Here is a 22,458-nt window from a genome sequence, read left to right on the forward strand (position 1 = left end):
TGGGAAGTTTTCTTTAAGTTCACAGAACGTTCTGGAGGAACATTCTCTAAAAACATCCCAAGAATGATATGTGATAACCTTCTTACAATGTTACAAATGAAAACATTGCTACAACATTATGCCCAAATATTCTTGCAAATGGTTACAGCTGACAGTTTTTAATGTTTCCAGAATGACAATACTTAGGGACTCAATAACATGCTTTGAAAAAAAAAGAAATCCACAAAGGTAATGTTGTAACATTTCATTAAAATATTTAAACATTGAAATATGACATCATCATTCAATTTCAAGATTACACTTTCCTAACAGACCACTAGGATCACTGAGAATTTACCTAATAATGGAACTGGACTACAAGCCCATGTTAATGTTTGACAACATTAATTTATTTAAAACATTTTTTGATCTACTTCAATAAGCAATACCAAAGTACAAGGTCATCTACTGTATGATTTGAACCATTTTAAATATCAATCACAAGCAAAAAAACCCTAACCCAAAAATACAAAGAAAAGGTGTGTGTTCACTGTTCATGTGTCAGAATCCTCTGACAGCAGTGTGGGTCTCACACACTGCAGGACAGGAGTCTTCCTCTGTGACAGATGGTCCAGTTGCCTTAAATCACCACCTGCATTATGACAAAAAAAAAATCATAAAATCATGATTGTTTCGGCTTCATTAGATGTCTTTTGGTTATCCTGTAAATTACAGACCATTAATAATGAAGTTAAAGCAGAAGTAAGTGGTCTGGTCGTTTTCGCTAATGCTGCGTTCGAGGCAGGCTTTTGAAATCGTAAATTACAGCTTCAAGTCACAACTTACAACTTTGTAGCGTTTCAGGCAACCCACTCGTGTTTTTCCAACCTGTTTTACCGGTGAAAGTCACTATAACGGCCACTCGTAACTTCTGACCCGTGAACTCGTACCAGATCGAACTGGTACCACTTCACGGTCGGAAAAATACGAGTTTCCTTGAACGCACCATAACAGTCCTCGTCCCTACGTCGCCACATTCACGGCGTTCCTTGGCTGCACACACAGCCCTGCATGCCGTTCTCTCTCCTCATTGGATAAAAACTGTAGGATACGATAAATGTTTTCTCTTCGGCTCAGAGCAGAGCAGAGTGACTGACAGACCCGTGTTTCAGACCAAACACTCTATGTAAGTGATTGCTGTCGGAAGATACAACTATTTAAGACTTATATTAACACAAATATATCACTTACTTCTGCTTTAATACCAGAAATAACCAGTTATATCAGCAATATAAGTAAAGTAGATAAAAAAGTGAGGTATGGTAATAGTGGTAGTGACACAATGTCTAGTAATTACTATACTATTTACTACTATATACAGGATTCCAAAAAACTTGTTAAAGGGATAGTTCGACATTTTGGCAAATTGGCCCATTGCCATAATCCCTATAGTTTTAGCAGTAGGCTTGTTACCTTTAATTGTGGGTGTAAGCTATTTTTAGAACGGCGGAGCAGAGCCGCGAGCTGCTACGGAGGATCATGGGATTTCTTGGTTTCCCTCATCAAATACACAATCCAACAACTCCACAACGCTCTGGTGGACAAGTTGTGACCTGCACATTCACCACGCTATGAGATAATAACAGAACGTTATGAGACAGAGTTGTTTTAGAGGTAAATTCATGCAAAACCGCTGATGCGCATTGGCTTCCGGGACAGTTTTTCATCAAGCAGTCTCTGTATTTCCCTCTAAAACAACTCTGTCTGGTAACGTTGTGTTATTATCTCATAGCGTGGTGAATGTGCACCAGCTTGTCCACCAGAGCGTTTTGGAGTTGTTGGATTGCGTATTTGATGAGTTTGATGAGGGAAACCAAGAAATCCCATGAGCCTCCGTAGCGTAGCTCTGAGCAGCTCACGGCTCTGCTCCGCCGTTCTAAAAATAGCTTGCACCGACAATTAAAGGTAACGAACCTACTGCTATGACTATAGGGATTATGGCAATGGGCCAGTTTGCCAAAATGTTGAACTATCCCTTTAAGCCCGGTGGTAGGGTGGCACCAGCAGCCCACCGGCACCCAAGCATGTTTTTTTGTGACAGGGGCCTGACCCTGACCATTGACTGATGGCAGGACCCTATAGGTAACAGATTCATTAATGGAGTAATAGAATTTAGAAGGCCTGATTTCATAAGGGCTTAAGATCAATATTAAAAGTTGAATGGAAATGTGAAAATATTACCATTATCATGTCTTATTATAAGACATTTATGTAACATATTTAAACACCAGCTATAGCAAGTCTCACAGATTGCACTCTTGAAATGCTGTTCAATCAACCACAAAAATAAATAAATAATAAAAATACTATTTAAATAAATCAACTGTCTGCACTAAAAACTAAAAAACAACTGCCTGGTGTCTCTATTGTTAAAGTCTAGTGTTATTTCTCAGAGATTTTTTTTTTTTCCTCAGAGGTTTTTGCAATCTGAAGTCACGTACAAGTAACGTAACACACGGCCAGTCGCCATGGAAACGAGACAGTCACGGATCTACTAAAGATACTCTATCTACTGTTTGGACCAGAGTGAAAACAAACATGTGTAAACGCGAACCTTACGAGCTGCAAAATTAAACAATGGAATGGATCATTTTCACATCTGGTGAAAGCGTCTCGGCTCACAGAAGTCCGGAGCTCTGACGTTGTAACTTCACATCACAACTTTGTTGGGCATAACGGGACATGTCACGAAGGAGAGGCCGTTACGTATTAAGTATTGTTTGTTTGTTACCTCAATAAAGTCATTTCTATTTAATTTGTGTATATATCTTAGTCATTAACATTGAAAACACTCTCTTTTTTGTAGTAAAAATAAGAGTGAAAGGTAAAAAAAAAAAAACTAAATTCCCCAAAATTAAAACGGAAAAAATGATTTTATAGGGCCCCATTTGTATTACAGCTCTGTTTACAAACTTGTCAGCTTTCTTTAAGTAAACAAGCCCCTCGGTGTATGTTTGAATAGCCACCTGACGTTGTCTGTGGGGGGAAAAAAATGTGGTTTTGAGGGAAACAGGTAAACAGCCTAAACAACGTAAGATCCGCCTGCTCCCATTACGGGGGCAGCTCTCCATTCCGACACACCTCCACTTCGAAACACCGATGTTCCGATGGGGACAGGAGGGCTCTGTCTCGCGCGCGATTTTCGTGGCGCGCCGCGTCCGATGTGTCCCCGGCGCTTGGTTCAGTAGACTTTTTTTCTCTGCTACTCTACACAACTATACAATGGGTTGAAACTGCTTCAGCACACTGCTGCACCGTGTTGTCAGACATGAGTGTTGCATGATTCTCTATGTCAGCAGCTTTTTGCGTAGTTTAGAAAGGCAAATCGTACCAGCGTATTTTGATGTCAAATTGCATACCTGCTTCGCAAAATGTGTACACACGAGAAGGTCTCAGGCTTGAGACAGCAGAACTTGGTGCGGTGGCCCGGTGTGTGTTGATTCCTCCAGCAGCAACATGCTACCTGGCTCTCAGAGCTGCAGGCTTTCAGCAGCTGCCTCTCGGCACACGGCAGCTCGATCCCCTGGTCCAGCCCCAGCTCTCTTCTCCACAGCTTTCCAGTTTTCAGCAGGACACCGCAGCTGCCGTGACATATTGGCATGTGAAGTGTAACCCACTAAGCGCCACAGGGTAGTATGATATATGGACCAGGGACAGGTTCCTAGCAGGAGGGTTAAAGTGACAGAGAGAGAGAGAAAATGACACATTATCATAAATGGAGCCACAGGATACAGTCAGCTTGGCTGTATTGACCTGTATGGAAAATAAAATAAAAAAATACATGGAAAGTGTCCAGTGTTATGTTCGTTTCAATGTCCCTTTAATGTTGTTGTTGTGGTCAAGTCAGCATGCTCAGTCCAAAGGGAATAAAGTCAAGTCAGATATAGTTTAAAAGTCTTAAAGTCTGTGTTAAGTGTCATCCGAGATTTGATAAATATGTTAGAATATGGTTCTTGAAAACACATGCAAAGACCGATAACTATGGAGCACTGATCTGAGGGTAAAACTATTTTTGAGGACAAGGATTTCTCAGTCCAGGTGAGACGCTGGCCACCACTGGCAATGGGAGTCCTGAGCTATGGGCCAGACGCTCCAGCGCCTCACCTGGACTGTATGTCTTTTCCCTCAGCATGTGTTTATCTGAAGTATTCAGAATTAGAGCTGGACTCAGACTCAGAGGTTCAAACCTGTAGCTGCCCGGGTATGATGTGACAGTTTGCATGAATGTCGTTTGATGGTACTTGATTGAAAGTTCAAATTTGACAAAGCTCAGCAAGTGGGCAGGGCTTCAGTGCCTGCAGCAGACACAACTCCAGCTTCCAGAGCTAGGAGAACTGCTTGATTTTGCCATGATTTTAAAACCTAATTTACTAAACTAATTTTTCTAGCATTAAATCAAATTTGACAGGATGGTTAAGACATCTGTGGTGTGACTAACTTAGAAAACTAGTTTAATTTTATACAGACTTTAAGCTCAGTAGCCGTGAGTCTATGGTGGTCCTACCACAGTGTGGATGAAGGTGTCGAAGACTGTTTGGTGTCCTCCTTGGGCACAGTCGATGTTGACCCACTCCTCGGGAAGGAGAAGCCTTCTCACTGGGGGCTCGCCATCTCCCTTGTTAGGGAGAATCCAGAGTTTCCTGACAGATCTCAAAAACCTAGCCTGTAAAGACAATGCTCTTATGTTATTTTGAAACTCTCTATGGCCATATTCAACACAAAACACTAGTATAACACAACAGTGATTAAATTATCTTTTTCTTCTAATCTCAAATGGAGTATTTTAAATCATGAATTATCATATTATAGCTCTTTTCCTATTAAATATAATTAATTTCCCTTTTTTTGTCTGTTACATACATTGCCATAAAATGATGAACTAAATAACAGCAAAACACACATCCTATGGGCTACACTTCTCAATGTCAAAATAGTCTTTTGATTTTGTGATAAATGAACAATGAATTTAGGCTTGCAGTTTCTTTAAACATACTACACATTATGAACAAAGTAAACACACACACGGTAGCATAACAAAATAGCATATCTCATTTTCTATTAGGTTATCAGTGCAGAAATATGCAGCTCTAAATCTTGCTTTAATACATTTAGCATACAACACTAAACGGTACGTCAGGTTCATGTATCCTCGGTGGTTTTCCACCTCTCCTGCTCCACTCACCACATGGCTAATACAGTTAGCATGCGCTAGCTTAACTCCACCAACTCACCATGACACCGCCAAAAGTAGTGATAGTCCTGGCTCACGGCTCCTAAACCACCGCTCGGACTCAGGTTGCGTCCCTTAAATAATTATTCAGTGGTGATAACCGCGTTCACAACCACTGTGTGCTTAATTTCTGCTAGTTTTCTTCCTTGTATCTCACCCCCGCAGCCTCACCGCTCTGACTCGGCACTGACGAATTCAAACTGGAAGGGGCGGGACTTACTCCCCTCTGACCAATCATTGATCTGCGCTGCTTGATCTAGCCAATGAGGATCTAGTGTGTGCAAAATCACTCTGATTGACAGATTAATGAACAAATGGGGAAATAATGTGAATAACTAGTAAACTAACTGGACCCAATTCTCTACTGGGGATCAATAATCAATTCAAAACAGTTATTGTAGTCTTACCATGATCCACGATCACAATCTGGGCCTCCAATGTGGACTTGGGAGCGAAGTAGTCTGAAGTTGCAGCAGGTTACTGGTTCCTGTTGTGTCCCGCCGGCTTGGGGGTCAAACCACCAGTCAATCACTACTGGTCTAAGTCTTGAATTTTAATTTGTCATGAGGCCCACCGGCTGGGCGGTAAATCTACTACATGCCAATGATCTTATCAACTGCCTAGTCTAGAATAGATCACTGACACCTTAATAACTGTTGTTTAAAACGCACACACAACAATGAGCAAGGCAACATATGCCACTAAAACACACATAGCCCCATTTTCTTTTCTTTTTTAAGATCATCCAGTGAAAATACATTAGCATGATGATTTAAAAAAATATATTTTAATTTTATTATCCTGTAAATATACCTCAAAACCATTACATCCAAACTGGCAAGCTTTCAGGCCACCATTTAGCTTCCCCCTAATGTACAACCTACAACCAAGTTGCCCACTTATTTCAAACAGCCCACACAAATGGGCTGCATAGAGCTGCCTGTATTTTATATTGTGGCAAAGGAGTTGTTGTCCTCATTCGGGGAAAGATGGACTGTAGAGTAGACAATGGATAAATAATTGCCTGCCCATCTCTGTCAGGTTTCTCATGTTCCCATGATAATTACTGACCTTTCTCATATCAAACTTCATATCACAGATATCATAAAATTCAGCTGCTGCTGATTTAAAAATTTTCTAAAGTAGCCTAGGTGAAAAATAACTTTTGCCCCATACTGTAATCAGTGTCATACAAAACGAGCCCATTCATATCGTGAGAGAAGATGAGTCAACCTAGTGCATATTTCCTTATAATTGATGAGTAAAATATTGATAAGTAAAAAATAATTATTAGCTGATGACTGACTGATCAGTCCTCTAGTCATCATCAATCATTGTGATATAGCAGGATGGTTTATATATATATATATATATATATATATATATGTGACCCGTTCCATCAAAATGAGTCGGAAGTCGCAACGTTCTATTTTTAGATAATCAGCTGATAACATGGAAAACCCATAGAAAATCAAAAAAAAATTTTTACCCTAATTTCAAAGCAATGACATTCAAAAACAATCTCCCAGAGTTTCACAGTCCAGATAATTGAGAAAAGGCACGTGAATGATGATTAAAGTTGACTTGCAACTTAAACCCTCTGAAAATGAGTGTTGCTTCGGTGCAAAACATGAAATATCTTCTGAACCGTTCATGATAGAGACGAGCTGTAAACTGCATCTGAATCGCGGGATTCTCCGCTTTCCGACGGTCATTGAATGTTGCATCTATGACGAGAAGGGACGGATACAGAAACAGATGCTAAACCGAGTAGCATCGACGCTAACAGAGCGTAGCATCGACGCTAACAGAGCGTAGCATCGATGCTAAACCGAACGTAGCATCGATGCTAAACCGAACGTACACGCTTGCACATGTTTTACAAAATGTCAACAAAACATGACAACTTCTGAACCGTTTATGATAGAGACGAGCTGTAAAAAGCATCTGAATTGTGAGATTCCCTGCTTTCCGAGGGTCATTGAATGCTGCATCTATGACAACAAGGGACCGTATAGACGAATTCGGAGAACGTTTTGTGTATGCCGCCATCTTGCGGCAGCGCCATTGCTGCGGTGACATGTGTCAGTCATAGTAAACTGATTCTCTATGACAGCATCATAAATAGGCTGCATTTGTGATGTTTAGTGCCCCCCAGTAACTGATTAAGGTATCTTGCATGAATACCAATATTCATTTAGTAATTAATCATTTGTTTGAGCGATTAGCAGGAAAGATTAGAGTAACAGGGAGATAAGAGACTGTATCATAAACGATATAACATACCGGTACGTTATGCGTGCTGACGTTAGCAAGCCAGCAGCGGGATATTTAATCATGTGGACAGGCTACATGAATAAGATTATAAAAACAACAACAACTTTTGCTTTGTTTTAGATATTCAAGAATATTTTATTGACCAGCTGGCCTCCGATGATCAGAAAAAACGTCAATTACAGGTCTCTGATTTATGGTCAAAATTACCTGAGCTCCGGATGGGTCGGACATATTTTACACCGGCTTTTAGACGACCATGATCACATCATATTGAAGGGATCAGTGAGACATTCACAGACTGTCCACACGATGTGAAGGTAACGGTGAGAAGGGAGGGTAGCCAGGTTGTACAGGTCAGCTGTGACTGCGTCGCTGGCGGCTGCTGCTGACACGCTGTACGTAACGTTACGGTCTAAACACGGACACTCCTCCTGAAGTAAGGGGCTGTGTTTTGCTGATATTAGAGCAGTCGAGGACGGCACATGTCCTCCCAGCCTTCCTGGACATGTTCGCAGAAGAGAAAGGGAAGAGAAAAGGTCCACTTGCATTCAAATGCCCGCTTCGCGCACAGAGCCAACAGCTGCCTGACTGTGTGAGTTGTCACCGCAGTAATGGCGGCCGTTCGATTTCCGGTGACGTCGCCGAATCAGTCTATAGGGTGCGTGTAATCACGTGGTACAGGAACAGATGCCATGAGTCACTGGCAAAAACTTTAACTGCTATTTTCTCAGGTTTTAGAACGGAATGAGAGAGTAGGAGATCGTAATTCAAATGGCCACATCTCGAAAACCATCAAATGTATGACTCTGACTAGGGTATCATTTTAAAGCTTATTTTCTAATCTTTCCATTGATACCAAAATCTCAACTTTGAAATTTGGGTCACTGTGACTCATTTTGATGGATCGGGTCACATATAGGCTATAATGTAATCGAGGCCTTGTTAACATACTGAAAACCTGTTCTGAATGTTGCTTTGAGAATGTTCCTCTGTTGTTTTCCTCTAACATCATGGAAATGTTTTATAGAATAACATTCAATAATCAAAAACATCCCCAGGACACCCTAAGCATGTTTTAGACAAATATTCTATGTCTGTTAACATATCACATTACAAAAATGTTTTGGAAAAGAACACTGCATAATCTGAAGTATCAATAACATCATGAAAACATTTTCCAAATATTACTTAGAAAATGTGATATTATTTAACATTGAGGGAACATTGTATTAATAACATGCTGTAATCTGTTACCTAATCATTGTCCCTAAAATATTCTCAAAATGTTACATGCAAAACATTCTTCCTTTGTTTACATAAAACATTAAAGGAACATTTGGTAAAAAAAAAACAAAAAAACATTTTGTGATCTGAGACATCAATAACATCCGGCAAACATTTTCAACATATTGCTTTGTGCATATTCTTCATTTATCATCATATAACATTGTAAGAATGTTTTATAAATAACATAATATAATCTGAGGCCTTAATAACATAATGAAAACGTTTTCTGGATGTTGCTTTGACAATGTTCCTTTGTGGTTTTCCTGTTACATCAGAGAAATGTTCTCTAGAAGAACATTCAATAATCAATTAACTCAACAACATACCCAGAACATCCTAAGCATGTTTTAGACAAATGTTCTACGTTTGTTAACATATCACATTACAGAAATGTTTGGGAAAAGAACATTGTGTAATCTGAAGTATCAATAACATCCTGAAAACATTTTCCAAATATTACTTTGAAAATGTTCTTAATGTAACATTATGAGAACATTTTATAAATAACATTCTGTAATCTCTATGTAAACGTTGTCCCTAAAATATTCTCAGAATGCTATGGGTAAAATGTTCTTCCTTTGTTCGTAAATGACATTACACAAACATGCTATTTGTGATCTGAGGCATCAATAACATCCTGCAAACATTTTCAAAATATTGCTTTGTGCATATTCTTCGTTTATCATCATATAACATTGTAAGAATGTTTTATAAATAACATAATATAATCTGAGGCCTTAATAACATAATGAAAACGTTTTCTGGATGTTGCTTTGAGAATGTTCCTTTGTGGTTTTCCTCTAACATCATGGAAATGTTCTCTAGAAGAACATTCAATAATCCATTAACTCAACAACATCCCCAGAACATCCTAAGCATGTTTTAGACAAATGTTCTATGTTTGTTAACATATCACATTGCAGAAATGTTTTGGAAAAGAACATTGTGTAATCTGAAGTGTCAATAATATCCTGAAAACATTTTTGAAATATTGCTTTAAGAATGTTCCTTCTTTGTTATTGTATAACGTTGTAAGAATGTTTTTAAAATGTTTTTCTGATAATGTTTTTCCTTTGTTATTATGGAACATTTAGGTAATGTTTTATAGAGGAGCATTCTATAATTGTTTACCTCACCAACATCCCCAAAACATCCTTAGAATGTTTCATCTAAAAGTTCTATCTTTGTTAACATTTAACAATACAGGAACATTGTTTGAAATAATAAACATCATTATAATGTTCTTTAAACATTAGATGAAAATGTTTTCTTTAAAACACAAACAGAACTTGTAGGGAATGTTAGCCAAAGTTGTGGGAACGTTCCCTGCTAGCTGGGGTGGAACTGGAGATGGAAATTGGTCCAGGTTCTGGTCACCCCAAAATTGTAGTAGAGAGAGAAAAACTGAAAAGTCTGCTGGACACACATCTGCCAGTCTCCTGCATTGCAAAATGCCTTGGTGTTTCAAGAAGAACGCTTTACAGAAGAATGCAAGAATTTGGCTTGTCTGTAAGAGGATCATACAGCACAGTGACTGATGAAGAGCTTGATAACATTATTTCAGCTATTAAAGGTCAGATGCCAAATGCTGGTTATCGAATGGTTCAAGGACATTTGGTTTCAATGGGGCTCCGCATTCAGTGGTGGAGAATGATGGCCTCCATGCATCGTGTTGATGCTGCAGGGATCTTCTCACGGATCGTGGCACTAGGGTGTGTTGTGCGAAGAAGTTATGCTGTGCGAGGCCCTCTCTCTCTGGTCCACATTGACACGAATCACAAACTCATAAGGTAGTAAAATAGACTGTTTATGCAATTATCTACATACTGAATGTTGGAAGTAAGTGGCATATTATAAGGACAGTCATAGTTATATTCTTTTTTTCCTCTACTTTAACAGGTACAATATTGTGGTGTTCGGTGGAGTGGATGGTTATTCAAGGAAGGTAATTAATGTGTTCTTGTTCCTACAGCCATATGTTTGAGCTTAACTGTGCAGAATGATGTATGTGCAGTTTGTCAGTGGAAGGATGCTTTCAGATCTACTGAAAGTGTTTCTCTGTGCTAATTGAAAATAAGATTTTCATGTAGGAATGTGAAGCCCCCATTTCACAAACAGTGACTGGCTTTTTTTCTGAAATGAAACATTTTCATAGATTGATTGATTGATTCTTGAATTTTTCAGGAGGGAAAATGTGTAGATGTAATTTTAAGGAGATAATTGAACTTGAAAAATGACAAATTATTCAAGGAGATCTTCAATGTTATCAGCTTAATGTAGCTTGTATTTAAATTCTAATTAGAACAAAAAATGCATTTTGTATGAAAATGTCAATATAAGCTTGCATTTCTTGCAAAGGTTAACAATTCAGATGCAGCTGGATGTATAGGTGTGTATTTCAGATCAAATTTATTTGAGTGACTGTGTGTAAAGGTGTAGGGTAGACCTAGATCAACCCAGCTCCATGGCTTACCATCCAGGAATTCTGCCAAAACGAACACATACAGGGATAAATGGTTGTGTTTAAATTTCATATTTAAAAAAAGAAAACATGTAGAGCTTTAATTGTATCTCAAAGTTAAAGTAAACCTTGTTAAATTAATTGTTAAATTCATTATTTAAATGTTTTTTCATCTTAGGGTAAGAGGGGATCAGGGTGTCGAAAATGTGGACATTGCACATTACATGTTTGCCACACGGGGAACAGGAAGAGCAAGCTTTATCTCTGGAAAGAGCGTACACAATCAGAGGTTAGTTGTTTGTACGTCTTGCAATTTTTGAATACCTAATTATTGTAATTGTTGCAGTTTTGTTGTTCAATCAAAGCACAAATTGCAGTATAAATTGAAGTCAACCAATTCAAATATCATTTTAGAATAGAGCGACTTTGGCGTGACGTCTGGGTTGCAGTCACTAGCAAGTACCATGATGTCCTTCACTCTCTGGAGGAAGATGGTCTGCTCGATATCGTATGTCTAATGATCTTGTCATTTGTGTAGACAATGCAGATAATTTTCACTAACAAACCATAATGCCTTTGTTGGTTACAGTGAGTGAAAGGCACATGACATGTTTAAAATCCTTGGCAACAGTTCAATAATAGTAGTTTTAATTTCTATATTGAGTAAAAACAGATACATTTTTATGGAACAGTTTATTTTTATAAACAAAATACACACAGCAGTGCAATATTTTTATAATAGTCTTGACATACTTTTTTTGGTCTTTCTGGGTCTGTAGGAACTTCAAGACCCAGACATTGACTGGGAGAGTGTCGTACTGCAAGGGGACTCTAATGGAGCAGTTGTGGTTCCTGAAATCGCATGCCCACTGGATGACGAGGCCCTGGAGGAACTTCAGAGAACTATTGATCCTCTGGGACATTCTCAGTCACATGGTCGTGACTTGTACACACACTTTTTGCACAAGGTGTCTGACATTAGAACATGAATAGACACATTATCGGTTACAGGAACCTTGTTTTACAGACATTCTGAAGCTTTTACAACAAATACATAAAAAAAAAAAATCCTGTATGAGGTATTGAAAAAATTAAACTACTGAATGAACAAAACTTAACTCTTGTCTGTTTTCAGATCGAACAGCCATTGGCATATTAATAACTTCTTGTTTTGAATAAAGCTCGAGCTGTTAAACTCTGTGGAATCCACCACCATATCGCACTGCTTCACTCAGGATTCTTCTAAACTCAGTGTAAGTGCTAAGATGCTGTACTGGAAAAGTCACAGTCTGAGTGCATGCACTCACTATTGGGTAACAAACCGAGTGGTCTCCAAGCCTTTCCCTGCATTCATGGTCAAAGTTGCATGTTATTTTGAAATGACTCTTTTCATCAGGGAGGATGGGGATGTGGGATTGCCCGGTCATCCACTGGAGCACATGTGGCACTGCAAGAGGTTCTGTGTCACCAGCTGCACTGTCTGTCTCCCCATCTGTGATTAATATATTTTTCAAATAACATGAATTTAAGGAACAGTTTAAACTGAGTTTTAAAACAAAATCCAAGAACATGTGCTTGGTACATTAAATGATGCTATGTGTATACTATACAGTACATCATACCTGGCATTTCAAGCTCTTCTAAGAAATCTTGGAGGAAGTTGATAATCTTCCTCTCAGCTCTTTCCTTAGATGTGCCCTTTTCACTGTAATGTGGCTGGCAGTTCATCATCATGAAGTCAGCATCAGGCTATAAAGAGAGCGAATGCAGATTTGGCTAAATATCTTTAAATGTACAAACTCAGGCTATTAATGACATACAAAATGGAGATTGCAATACAGAACAAAAAATAATGCATGCAAGAACAAAATAAGTAGCAGTTAAAATATTTACTTTGGTGATCTTCCCAGGAACAAACAAGGAGTGGCAAGCTGCAGGGTTTGACGTCATCTGGTCCACCAGGCCATACAGTTCCATGCCCTTTCTCAGTTGCTGCAGCATTGGAGTCAGTCTTGTTGTAGAATGTAGGACAATTGCTCTTTGAAGAAAAGCACAAAAAAAGAAAATCAATACTAGTTTGAAAAGTTAATATAATATGTTAATATTGTTTTAAAACACTTACCGAATGATGCTTTCCTTGCTGTCCAGTTTGATCTGGCTGGTGTATCCACAGCTGACAATTTCATCAGCATACATCATCAGAGACTGAACATCTGTGGAATCTTTGACCTGAAATGTGCAATGAAGAGATGAAGCAAATCATACAATAGGTATTAACAATAATTGTGAAATAATTCATATTTAACAATGCCAAAAGAGCACTCACCCTGCTGATGAGTAGACAGGATTCTAGATCAGCCACATCCTCCTTTGACAGACTGTGAAAGTCAATCTCTCCTGTGCAGAGGAAGTTGTAGCACCACTCTTTCAAAAAAGCAGGAGGTGGGCCACCTTGTGCAAGGCTGACTGCCATTATTTCGCCAATAGTTCTGTGTGCAAGGTAAAAAAAAGTCTCAGTAAAAAAAAAAAAAACACATACATGAATTTGTAAAAAAAAAAAAAAAATTTAACCCACCTAAAATTGTCATTGTCAAGGTCTGTCAAAGAGTACTTGGGATTTTTACCCTGGTTCCCAGCTCCTTCAAAGAATCTGTTTTCAATACCTGAAATCATTTCTTAGGCAAAAAAAAGCAATACACAGATTTAGATGACCTATTGGTTTTGTTTCACAAAACGGTTACATGACCAACTTACCAGTGAGAAACTCTTTTCTTAGTGCTCCTGTATCAATGCCTGCCTCTCCTATGAAGACCACCTTCAGAGCACTGGCAGGAGATGCAGTTTCCTTCCTTTTCCATTGGAGAATGCCCCTGTCAAGAAGGTCTTCTCTGTCCACACACAGCTTAAATTCTGTTGTGGTGTCAATTTGGTGTGTAAGGAAGAGCAGTACATCCTCCACACTTAAGACAAAAGAAGAAATATTAAGATAGTCCCAAATACCCAAACAAAATTTGTATACATTAAAATGATTTGAAAGTATGTGATGACTAGCTCTTGTGTAACTGAGAACATGTTGACTGTGTAAATGACGGTGCAAAACATGTATGCACTATTAAAAATAAACATGCAAAGGAAATCTTAATACAACATACCTTTTTGGTTTGGATACTGGAGTTTGAGCAGCTGTTCTTGGACTATTGTCATTTGGTGCAGAAGTCACTGTACATTCAAAGCTGTACAAGAAATAATAGTCTCACACTAAACACTGTACATACAGTATACACAGACATTGTTCAGGTTGTATAGACCATATACAGACATTAATCTATGAAAAATGTTTATTATACAAACAGCAGGACAAAGCAGATTACCTCTCTCCACATAGACTAGCATGGACTGTGATCTCATCATCTGGGAATTCTTTGGTGCAAATTGGACAAACCACCTGAAATTAAAAAAAAGAAAATTGTTTAATGTTAAAAAACAACAACAAAACAGCTGGTGCAAAGCAAACCAAAGTGATCTAGGATTTCAATTATATGCTATATTTACCTTACACTTGTTCTCCACAACCCATACGCCATCAGAGGACTGCAAATTTACAAAACAGTAAATTCAATTTAATTGTAATCTTTTTAAAAGAAAACAAAAACAAAAAAGCAATTTGCCTTCACCTCATCATCATCATCATCATCATCATCATCATCAGACAGTTTCCCCTTGCATGTCTTAATGTGCACTGCAAGCATCTGCAAAGGCATCAATTCATTACACTGGTAACATGTCTTCTTTGGCATTTTTGAGAAGTGCTGAGAGTCAGGAGGAAGAGGAGAGGTGTCCAATGTCTCCTGAAGCGGGACTATGTAAAAAGTGGCTTTGCCACCTGCTGACACAGCTCGCAGAGCTTTGGCAGTATATCCCTCTGCCTCTGGTGGAATGACAGTGAGTTTTCGTCTACCACTCCCACCTTAATTGAGAAATAGAGAAATAAAACAAAAGTTTAAAAATCATCTGTTTTGTTGAGAAAAAAACAAAACATTTTGTCAGTCAGGCATCTTTAATGCTTACAGAAAGTAATCAACACACCATAAGAGTTTAAAGACACCAAAAATGGGATGTGATAATCAGTAAATAAAACTTTAAACAATATTTATCTTACAAACCTGTAGCCTTATGCAAGAGCCACCCTCCATACAGACCCTCCATTTTTGGAAATGTGTCAGCCAGGAGCCTTGAGATCTTTGTTAATAATAAAGGGGGGGGGGGGAGAACAGTGCACACAACTTAAGATAAAGTACAATAACTACCTTTAATGACAAGTTAAACAACTGGGGCCTCATTTATCATTGTGGATACACCTTTTTTTACGCCATTTTCCCCCCGTTTTGTGCGTACGCACTTTTCTCCGCCAAATTTGGGATCTATCAAGCCAAAACCTGACGGGGAAAAGTGCGGACATTTACACCCATTTTGACCCTGGCGTACGCCTTTTTTGAGGAACAGGAGGAATTGGCGACACCGTTGCTGAGTCAGAGAACTGCAGTGTGAGAGGGAGAGAGGAGCGGAGTACATTTAGAAGAGACAGTAGGATTTTATTAAGTAATTGTGGTAGTGGTGGGCCGTTGATGCTGGCAATCCAACCCGCTCTATAATAACACTAGGCTCTATGTTAATTGATAAACAGAGCGGATTGTGGATTTTGCTTTTTTGATTAGGCTATGTGTGACGTCCGACAAGGATCAAACCATCCAAGTTTAAAAACACATCGGCAGCAGCGCACACTGATCTGCAGCTACTGAGACTGTTATTAATCTGTCACCTGAGTTAACGAGGTGCACGTGTGTTTGGAGCTGACGAGAGAATAAAGAGTGAGACAACGCGGCTCTGAGGAGGAACTATGAAGGACTCAGCTGTAGCCTAATGGAAAATGACCTAAACCGAGTCCAGTAGAGCTGTAACTGTGTAGTGGAAAGGCGTGCAAAGTAATGGTAACTATCGTCCTGCTTCCTACATTGTTTTAACATCTAGGTAAAAAAAAAAAAAAAAAGATTTTCTGGGATAAACGGGCAGATTACATAAGATTCTTCTTCTTTCTGCTCCCTTTTGTTGAGATTTGGGAGGTTTTTGTTTTTATTGTAGCTTATTAAAATGCAAGATCATTTTTCTGACTGATTTATTGCCCGTGTATCTGCTTTCGGAGAAGCGGAGAAGTTCCGCTTCTTTCCCCCGTCCTCCGCCCGTTGTCTCCGTTGTCACTTTGTTGTCACTTGTTGCTGCACCACAGAGAGCACATGGCTAATTAAATATGCACGTGCTGACCATATATAGTTGTATATAGGCGTTCCGGGGCGGAGTAAGAGGTGTGTTCACGTGTGCACCATTCTTGAGTCCTGTGTGATCTATTGCGGAGAGTTGTGCGTACGCACAGTTTGATTGATCTGAAAAAGGTGTAAATATTTAGGGTGTACGCCATTTTCGTCTTTTCGCCGTACGCAAATATTTAGTAGCAGTTTTACACCCTCTTTGATAAATGAGGCCCCTGGACTGACAGCTGTACCTCTGTGTGGTCACCATCTTCAGGGAGGCTCACCATTTGTCTCCCCATGCCCGCCTGAAGGAGTTCAAGCTCCTCTACTGGCAATGGTGTGTGGGTTGTATTTTTTGGCAGCAGATAAAAATTGAGAGCAGTTGTCTTACTAGTTATCTTAAGATGATGCTTGGTGGCAGTCAAACACCTCTTTTTACCACGGTTGAAGTTTGACTTGAAATATCCTGGAAAAGATCTGTGGATTAAAATATAAATGTGCGTTTAATAAGTGTTGTATTCAAATTCTAACTAAAAGGTATATATATATTTTTTTTTTTCTAATGTAATCACAAACCAAACTCCTGTCTGAGTGTGATTCAAAATGCACATTTGAATTTACACATCTTCGCAGTAATGACGTGGACCTAACAACAAAATGTTTTGTTCCCAGTACAAATGAGAATGACGTTGTGTGGCTTCAATAACAAACCTTGTCATTTCTTGCTGCACAGTTACATTTCTATTGGCTGGGGCGGGCTGCTCTGTCTCCTGCCTTGTGGGCCTTGTTGAGTCGTTTGTGGCCAAAGTGCCGAGTAGCATAGACACCAGGTTTCTGGCTGCTGACTCAACTGTACCATGACCCTAAATCAATTCATGATGTAACGTTAACATGTTGTCTGTTCAAAGTAATTAGACATGAGAGTGGCGGCTGGCTTTAAAATGGTTGTTAGCCGCCAGTTTAGCTGGCTATGTTGCCAGCTAGCAAAATTAATTTAATCTGAAACGGTCGGATAATAGGTGTAGGCATCATCATCAAAGCACAGACCAAAATAGCTAACCGCTAGTTGGCAAACTTACAATGGTTAAAACTAACGTGAAAACATAACTTTACAAATGTTTTATGACACACTGTGTTTATAACAAAGGCAACACAAACTTACATGTGGTTGTTGTTGTTGTTCACCTGACATTATCTAAGGGTGCCCAGGACAGAAAGGAAAAGTCTTCGTCAGTCACACAACAGCTAATGTCTCAAAATTAGAGGATATAACGTAAGCCCAGACAACGCGACCCTAACGTTACAACACTATAGTACAAAAACTAACAAGGTAGTTCTGTAACATCAGACAATAATCATAATAATAATAAATACTGACCGAAAATTGTTTTAAAACACGTCCTCTTCATCCAGTCCGAGCCCATCTGATGCGATCTCCTTTGTTTTTTCCGGGTTACAGTAACCAGCGATCCCATTGGAGAGCAAACAGCCAATCAGGACGTACTTCTGCCAGGTCTCTGATTGGTTGGTTTTGTGGCACATTTGTAACGTGTGTGCCAAGCTGAGCGAGCGGAGAGACCAAACCTGTACGCGCAGAGCGAGAGATGTTGAGCGAGCAGGACGGGGGGAGCGAGCGAGCGCAGCGGCCTGTTTGTGCACACAGAATATGTTTTTGTTTGCTCAAGTGTAATTTCTTTTTGAAATATAATTGATGTGCTTGCAAAATATGTTTTTCTGTGCTCAAAATCTCTCCTTGTGTGCTCAGAATCTATCTTTGCTCGCTCAGGATTCTGGCACAAATATAGCTCCATACACATGGGAGGAGTTATGAAAGTAGGGACGCCAGTGCGTCACGGCGTCCCCCTCTGGAAGCCTGCCCTTAAAAACAAAGACCACTGAAGCAGAGTGAAACTGTGAAACCCTAACCTCTAAAATTAAGCACTGTACAGAAATGAGTCTTTTTGCATGTTTTTATCAATACATTTCAAACACTTTTAATATATTTTGAAACAAAACTCCAATTTCACTTTCCAGGGACTTTAAGAGCAAAGATAAATCAGGTGGAGAAAACCTTCTAAGAGAGTTTCACCTTTTTTTCTTTTTCTTTTTTTACTGGAAAAACCTTGTCAACCAAAGGCAATAAAGATGTTTTAGTCAGTGTCTCAGACTTTGTTAGTTATTGGTATTTAGTCAGTTTATTAGGTTGCAAACAAACAGTTCATAACCAACTTTAGTCACAATTGCTCATACCTTTAGTTGGAGTCGCTCCTTCCCACACAGCAGGAGACTCCGACGCGGATCCGCCTTCAAGTCACCAAACCCGCGTGACTGTCACATTCGTTTGGGCGCCGCCTAGAGGATCAGCCCCGCCTCCAGGCAGAGCCGTTATTCTACCGTCAAACAGCGGATCCCGAGCGGACCCGTGTCGGAGCCGTTATTCTACGGTAGAATCAGAGCCGTTATTCTACCGTCAAACAGCGGATCCCGAGCGGGCCCGTGTCGGAGCCGTTATTCTACGGTAGAATCAGAGCCGTTATTCTACGGTAGAATCAGAGCCGTTATTCTACCGGCTCTGATTCTACCGTAGAATAACGGCTCTGATTCTACCGTCCAGGCAGAGCCGTTATTCTACCGTCAAACAGCGGATCCGACACGGGTCCGCTCGGGATCCGCTGTTTGACGGTAGAATAACGGCTCTGATTCTACCGTCCAGGCAGAGCCGTTAACATCTCGAGCGGACCCGTGTCGGATCCGTGGACACGGACGCGCCTTTCCTGTAACGGTCGAACAGTAGCTACACAGAGCCGAGACGGTCATTTTTCTTTGCTGGGAGACGGTGCTGAATCCTCAAGTAAGTTTATTGATTTATTGATGTATTGCAACATTCACAGTAAACATTGGCCTTTGTGTTTTTAATCGTCATGTAACTTAATGCTTGTAATGACGTTGTTTGATATTAGCACTGTAGAACTGTACATTTGTCTTTTTGTGCAACAGGCTGTTAGCTTCTAGCTGAGAGGTGATGATCATGCATGTCTGTAACGTTAAGTTAACGTTGACTGTTTTGTTTTAAAATGGGATAGCAATTTCGGGAGAATGTTATGGTAGTGTGACTAAAAAAACACACATGTTATTTGGTATGGTCTGTTTTAATGTGTCGCTGTTATCCATACGTAGCCTTTGCTAGCGGCATGTCTGCTAACTTTAGAAAATATAGTAATCCAGGGGGAAGGGCTTATAAACATGGACCAAAACAGCTTCATAATATGCACAAAAATCCAAAAGAAACGAAAATGGACACCAAAAAAATAACTAAACAGCATGAGGTGGTTAAAATCGGTGTTTTACGCATGCCTGTTATCCATACGAAGCCTATGCTAGCAGCATGTAGCTGCTAACTTTAGAAAATATAATCCAAAGGGAAAGGGTTTATAAACATGGACCAAAACAGCTCCATAATACGCACAAAAATCCAAAAGAAACGAAAATTAACAAAAAAAAAAAAACTAAACAGCATAAGGTGGTCAAAATCGGTGTTTTACTCATGCCTCTGTGTGTCTGGCACACGTCTTGGAGCTCTCCAACGTTGATGTGTGAATGAAAGCTGTAGTTAGGCTATGTTCAGCTCCCCGTACTTCGGGAGAAGACAATGTTGAGTTCTTTCTGCCTCATATGGACAGTGCCATGGATTTATCGGTGAAGAGTGAACTATTTTGTCTAGTAGTAGTGCTGAATATGACCAAGCGCGCTGTCCGCTGTCTCAGTGCTGAAATGAATGAATGAATGACAGCGTGTCACTGCCCGAGGGAGAGAGAGAGTCGAATTAGTCCTCTAACACAAACTACAGTTTGAGTTGTCAGTGTTTCCAGTATGTAGCCTAATTAATTAATTAATTAATTAATTAATTCTGGGTTGTTTGGGTGCTTATCGCCAGCGGCGGATGCATTTCCTCCACTGGATGCGCCGTGACAGGCTCTGCCTCTTTCTTTTCTTTTTTCCACCAGCTTTCTAGCTTATGCTGCTCCTCAGGGATGGGTTAAATGCAGAGAAAGAATTTCACTGTACTAGCTGTATATGTGACTAATAAAGTACCTTTATGTACATTTTTGTCTTTCAGTTTATGACACGCGCTGTCCCTGCAGATTGGCAGCTGACTCGATGCATAGGCTAACTGTTGTTTACTATTGCGCATTTCCCTTTGCTGCTAGCTATAATAAACATTTGTTTAGGATTTATTGTGATACAAATAGGATGGAAACTATAACAAACGTGCATCAAAATTACAGAAAGAAGTGTCAGACAGGGAAGTGAAGTTTTGCTCGGTGCAGAAGGAGAGAGAGAGAGAGCGTGAGAGCGGCATGAGCAGAGCAGAGCAGCAGATATTTAGCTTTACTGCTGCACAAAATGACACCAACAGGAAAGCCTGGGATTATTTTGGTCAGAGCAGTGGGGAGGGAGTCGGCCCAATGGGTCTAGAAAAGTCGGATTAATGGGTAGTCTGAGAGATGGGCGGTTGGACTGACGTTTGCTCCCTGTGCGTTTGTTCCCCGCACGGGGGGGGGGGGTAGCCTGTCTACGCTAGTGGAGCTAACGTTTGCATGCTCGCCAGAATCGGTTTATGTGTAGATATGAACGTAGATATCTGCTTTACATGCAGTTAATGCTAGGCTCCCGTTAGGGGGGGCGGGGCGGGGATCTTTCCTCAAAGCGCGAGTGAGTTTGTTGTTGCCACCAACTTTGCTTAGCTGGGCGGGAAGAGAGGCTAAAGCCCTTCCTCTGCCTACATCCCCCAGAATGCCTTGCGGTTCTGGATCGGGGTATGCACATGACGTCACGGTACTCGGAAGTCGCTGTGGAACGTCCACTGCAAAAAGACGAGTGGCAGAGCCGCCAAAGTTTAAAAACGACGCAGTTACGAAGCGATTTTCTCCGAGTCCACACAAGTCTGACATGTCTAGCTTTGCCAGCGTAAAGCAGCATGACCTAACAGAGCTGCTAAACATCTTGAGGATACGTCTCACTTTGACCGAGTTACATCTCGTCCCTCTGCACAGTAACAGTGAGCCTGTCAGTCATTCTGCAGGTACCGCGGTCACACTGTGTGTTACAGGATTGTCAGTGTCCGTGGAGCAGACGCTTTTGGGGAGATATAAGATATTTTATCCAGTTTGTGAATCCACCGCTATCCGCCAGCATGTTGAGGGAGGTTTGTTTTGCCACTCAGTCTGATCGACTACGCTTCTTTTTTCCCTCAGCGTTATTATCGAACGTTCTATCACCGCGGTAAAGTGAGCCACTGTTTACGAGTGAGTGGTAATGTGAGCCGTTGTTTGACGTGCTTTTACTGGAGAAATGTGGAGAAAAATCACCTCGAAGATGAGTCAAGTTATAATATTTATAGACAGCTCTGGAAAAAATTAAGAGACCACTCCCAAAATGATCAGTTTCTCTGGTTTTACTATGTGTTTGAGTAAAATTAAATTATTATTTTTTGTTTTATTCTATCAACTACCAACAACATTTCTCACAAAATTGAAAAAAAAACCCCAATATTGTCATTTAGAGCTTTTATTGGCTAATGACTAAACTAGTCTAAATAACAAAAATATCCAGTCTTTTCAGACCTTGAATAATAATAATAATAAAAAGAAGACATGTTCATATTTATTCCTAAAGAACACAACAAGAACATTTTAACTCAGGAAAAGAAAAGAATGACTGTCATACAGAGATGCTTTTAAGAAACATTTGTGAAAGTGATCTCTTATTTTTTTCAGAAAAAAGGTGAAAATAAATTATTTTCTTTTCTTTATTAAATACCAACACAAACACAACTCATTCTCCTTAATGAGACACTG

General features: G+C 39.9%; 1 protein-coding gene across 1 annotated transcript; it reads right to left on the reverse strand.

The window, feature by feature from the left end:
• Positions 1 to 4,528: 4,528 nt before the first annotated feature.
• Positions 4,529 to 16,899, reverse strand: LOC146975029 (G2/M phase-specific E3 ubiquitin-protein ligase-like). The gene is made up of 8 exons (XM_085798976.1): positions 16,852 to 16,899; positions 14,666 to 14,739; positions 14,049 to 14,254; positions 13,870 to 13,969; positions 13,621 to 13,783; positions 13,417 to 13,523; positions 13,188 to 13,332; positions 4,529 to 4,654 (listed from the first exon to the last, which is right to left on the reverse strand). Exons 1-8 carry the CDS (start codon positions 16,897 to 16,899, stop codon positions 4,529 to 4,531), a joined length of 969 nt encoding a protein of 322 aa, XP_085655102.1.
• Between the last annotated feature and the right edge of the window lie 5,559 nt (positions 16,900 to 22,458).

The sequence above is a fragment of the Trachurus japonicus genome, chromosome 14, assembly GCF_045865225.1.
Source record: "Trachurus japonicus isolate A0001 chromosome 14, Traja_1.0".
NCBI lineage: Eukaryota > Metazoa > Chordata > Actinopteri > Carangiformes > Carangidae > Trachurus > Trachurus japonicus.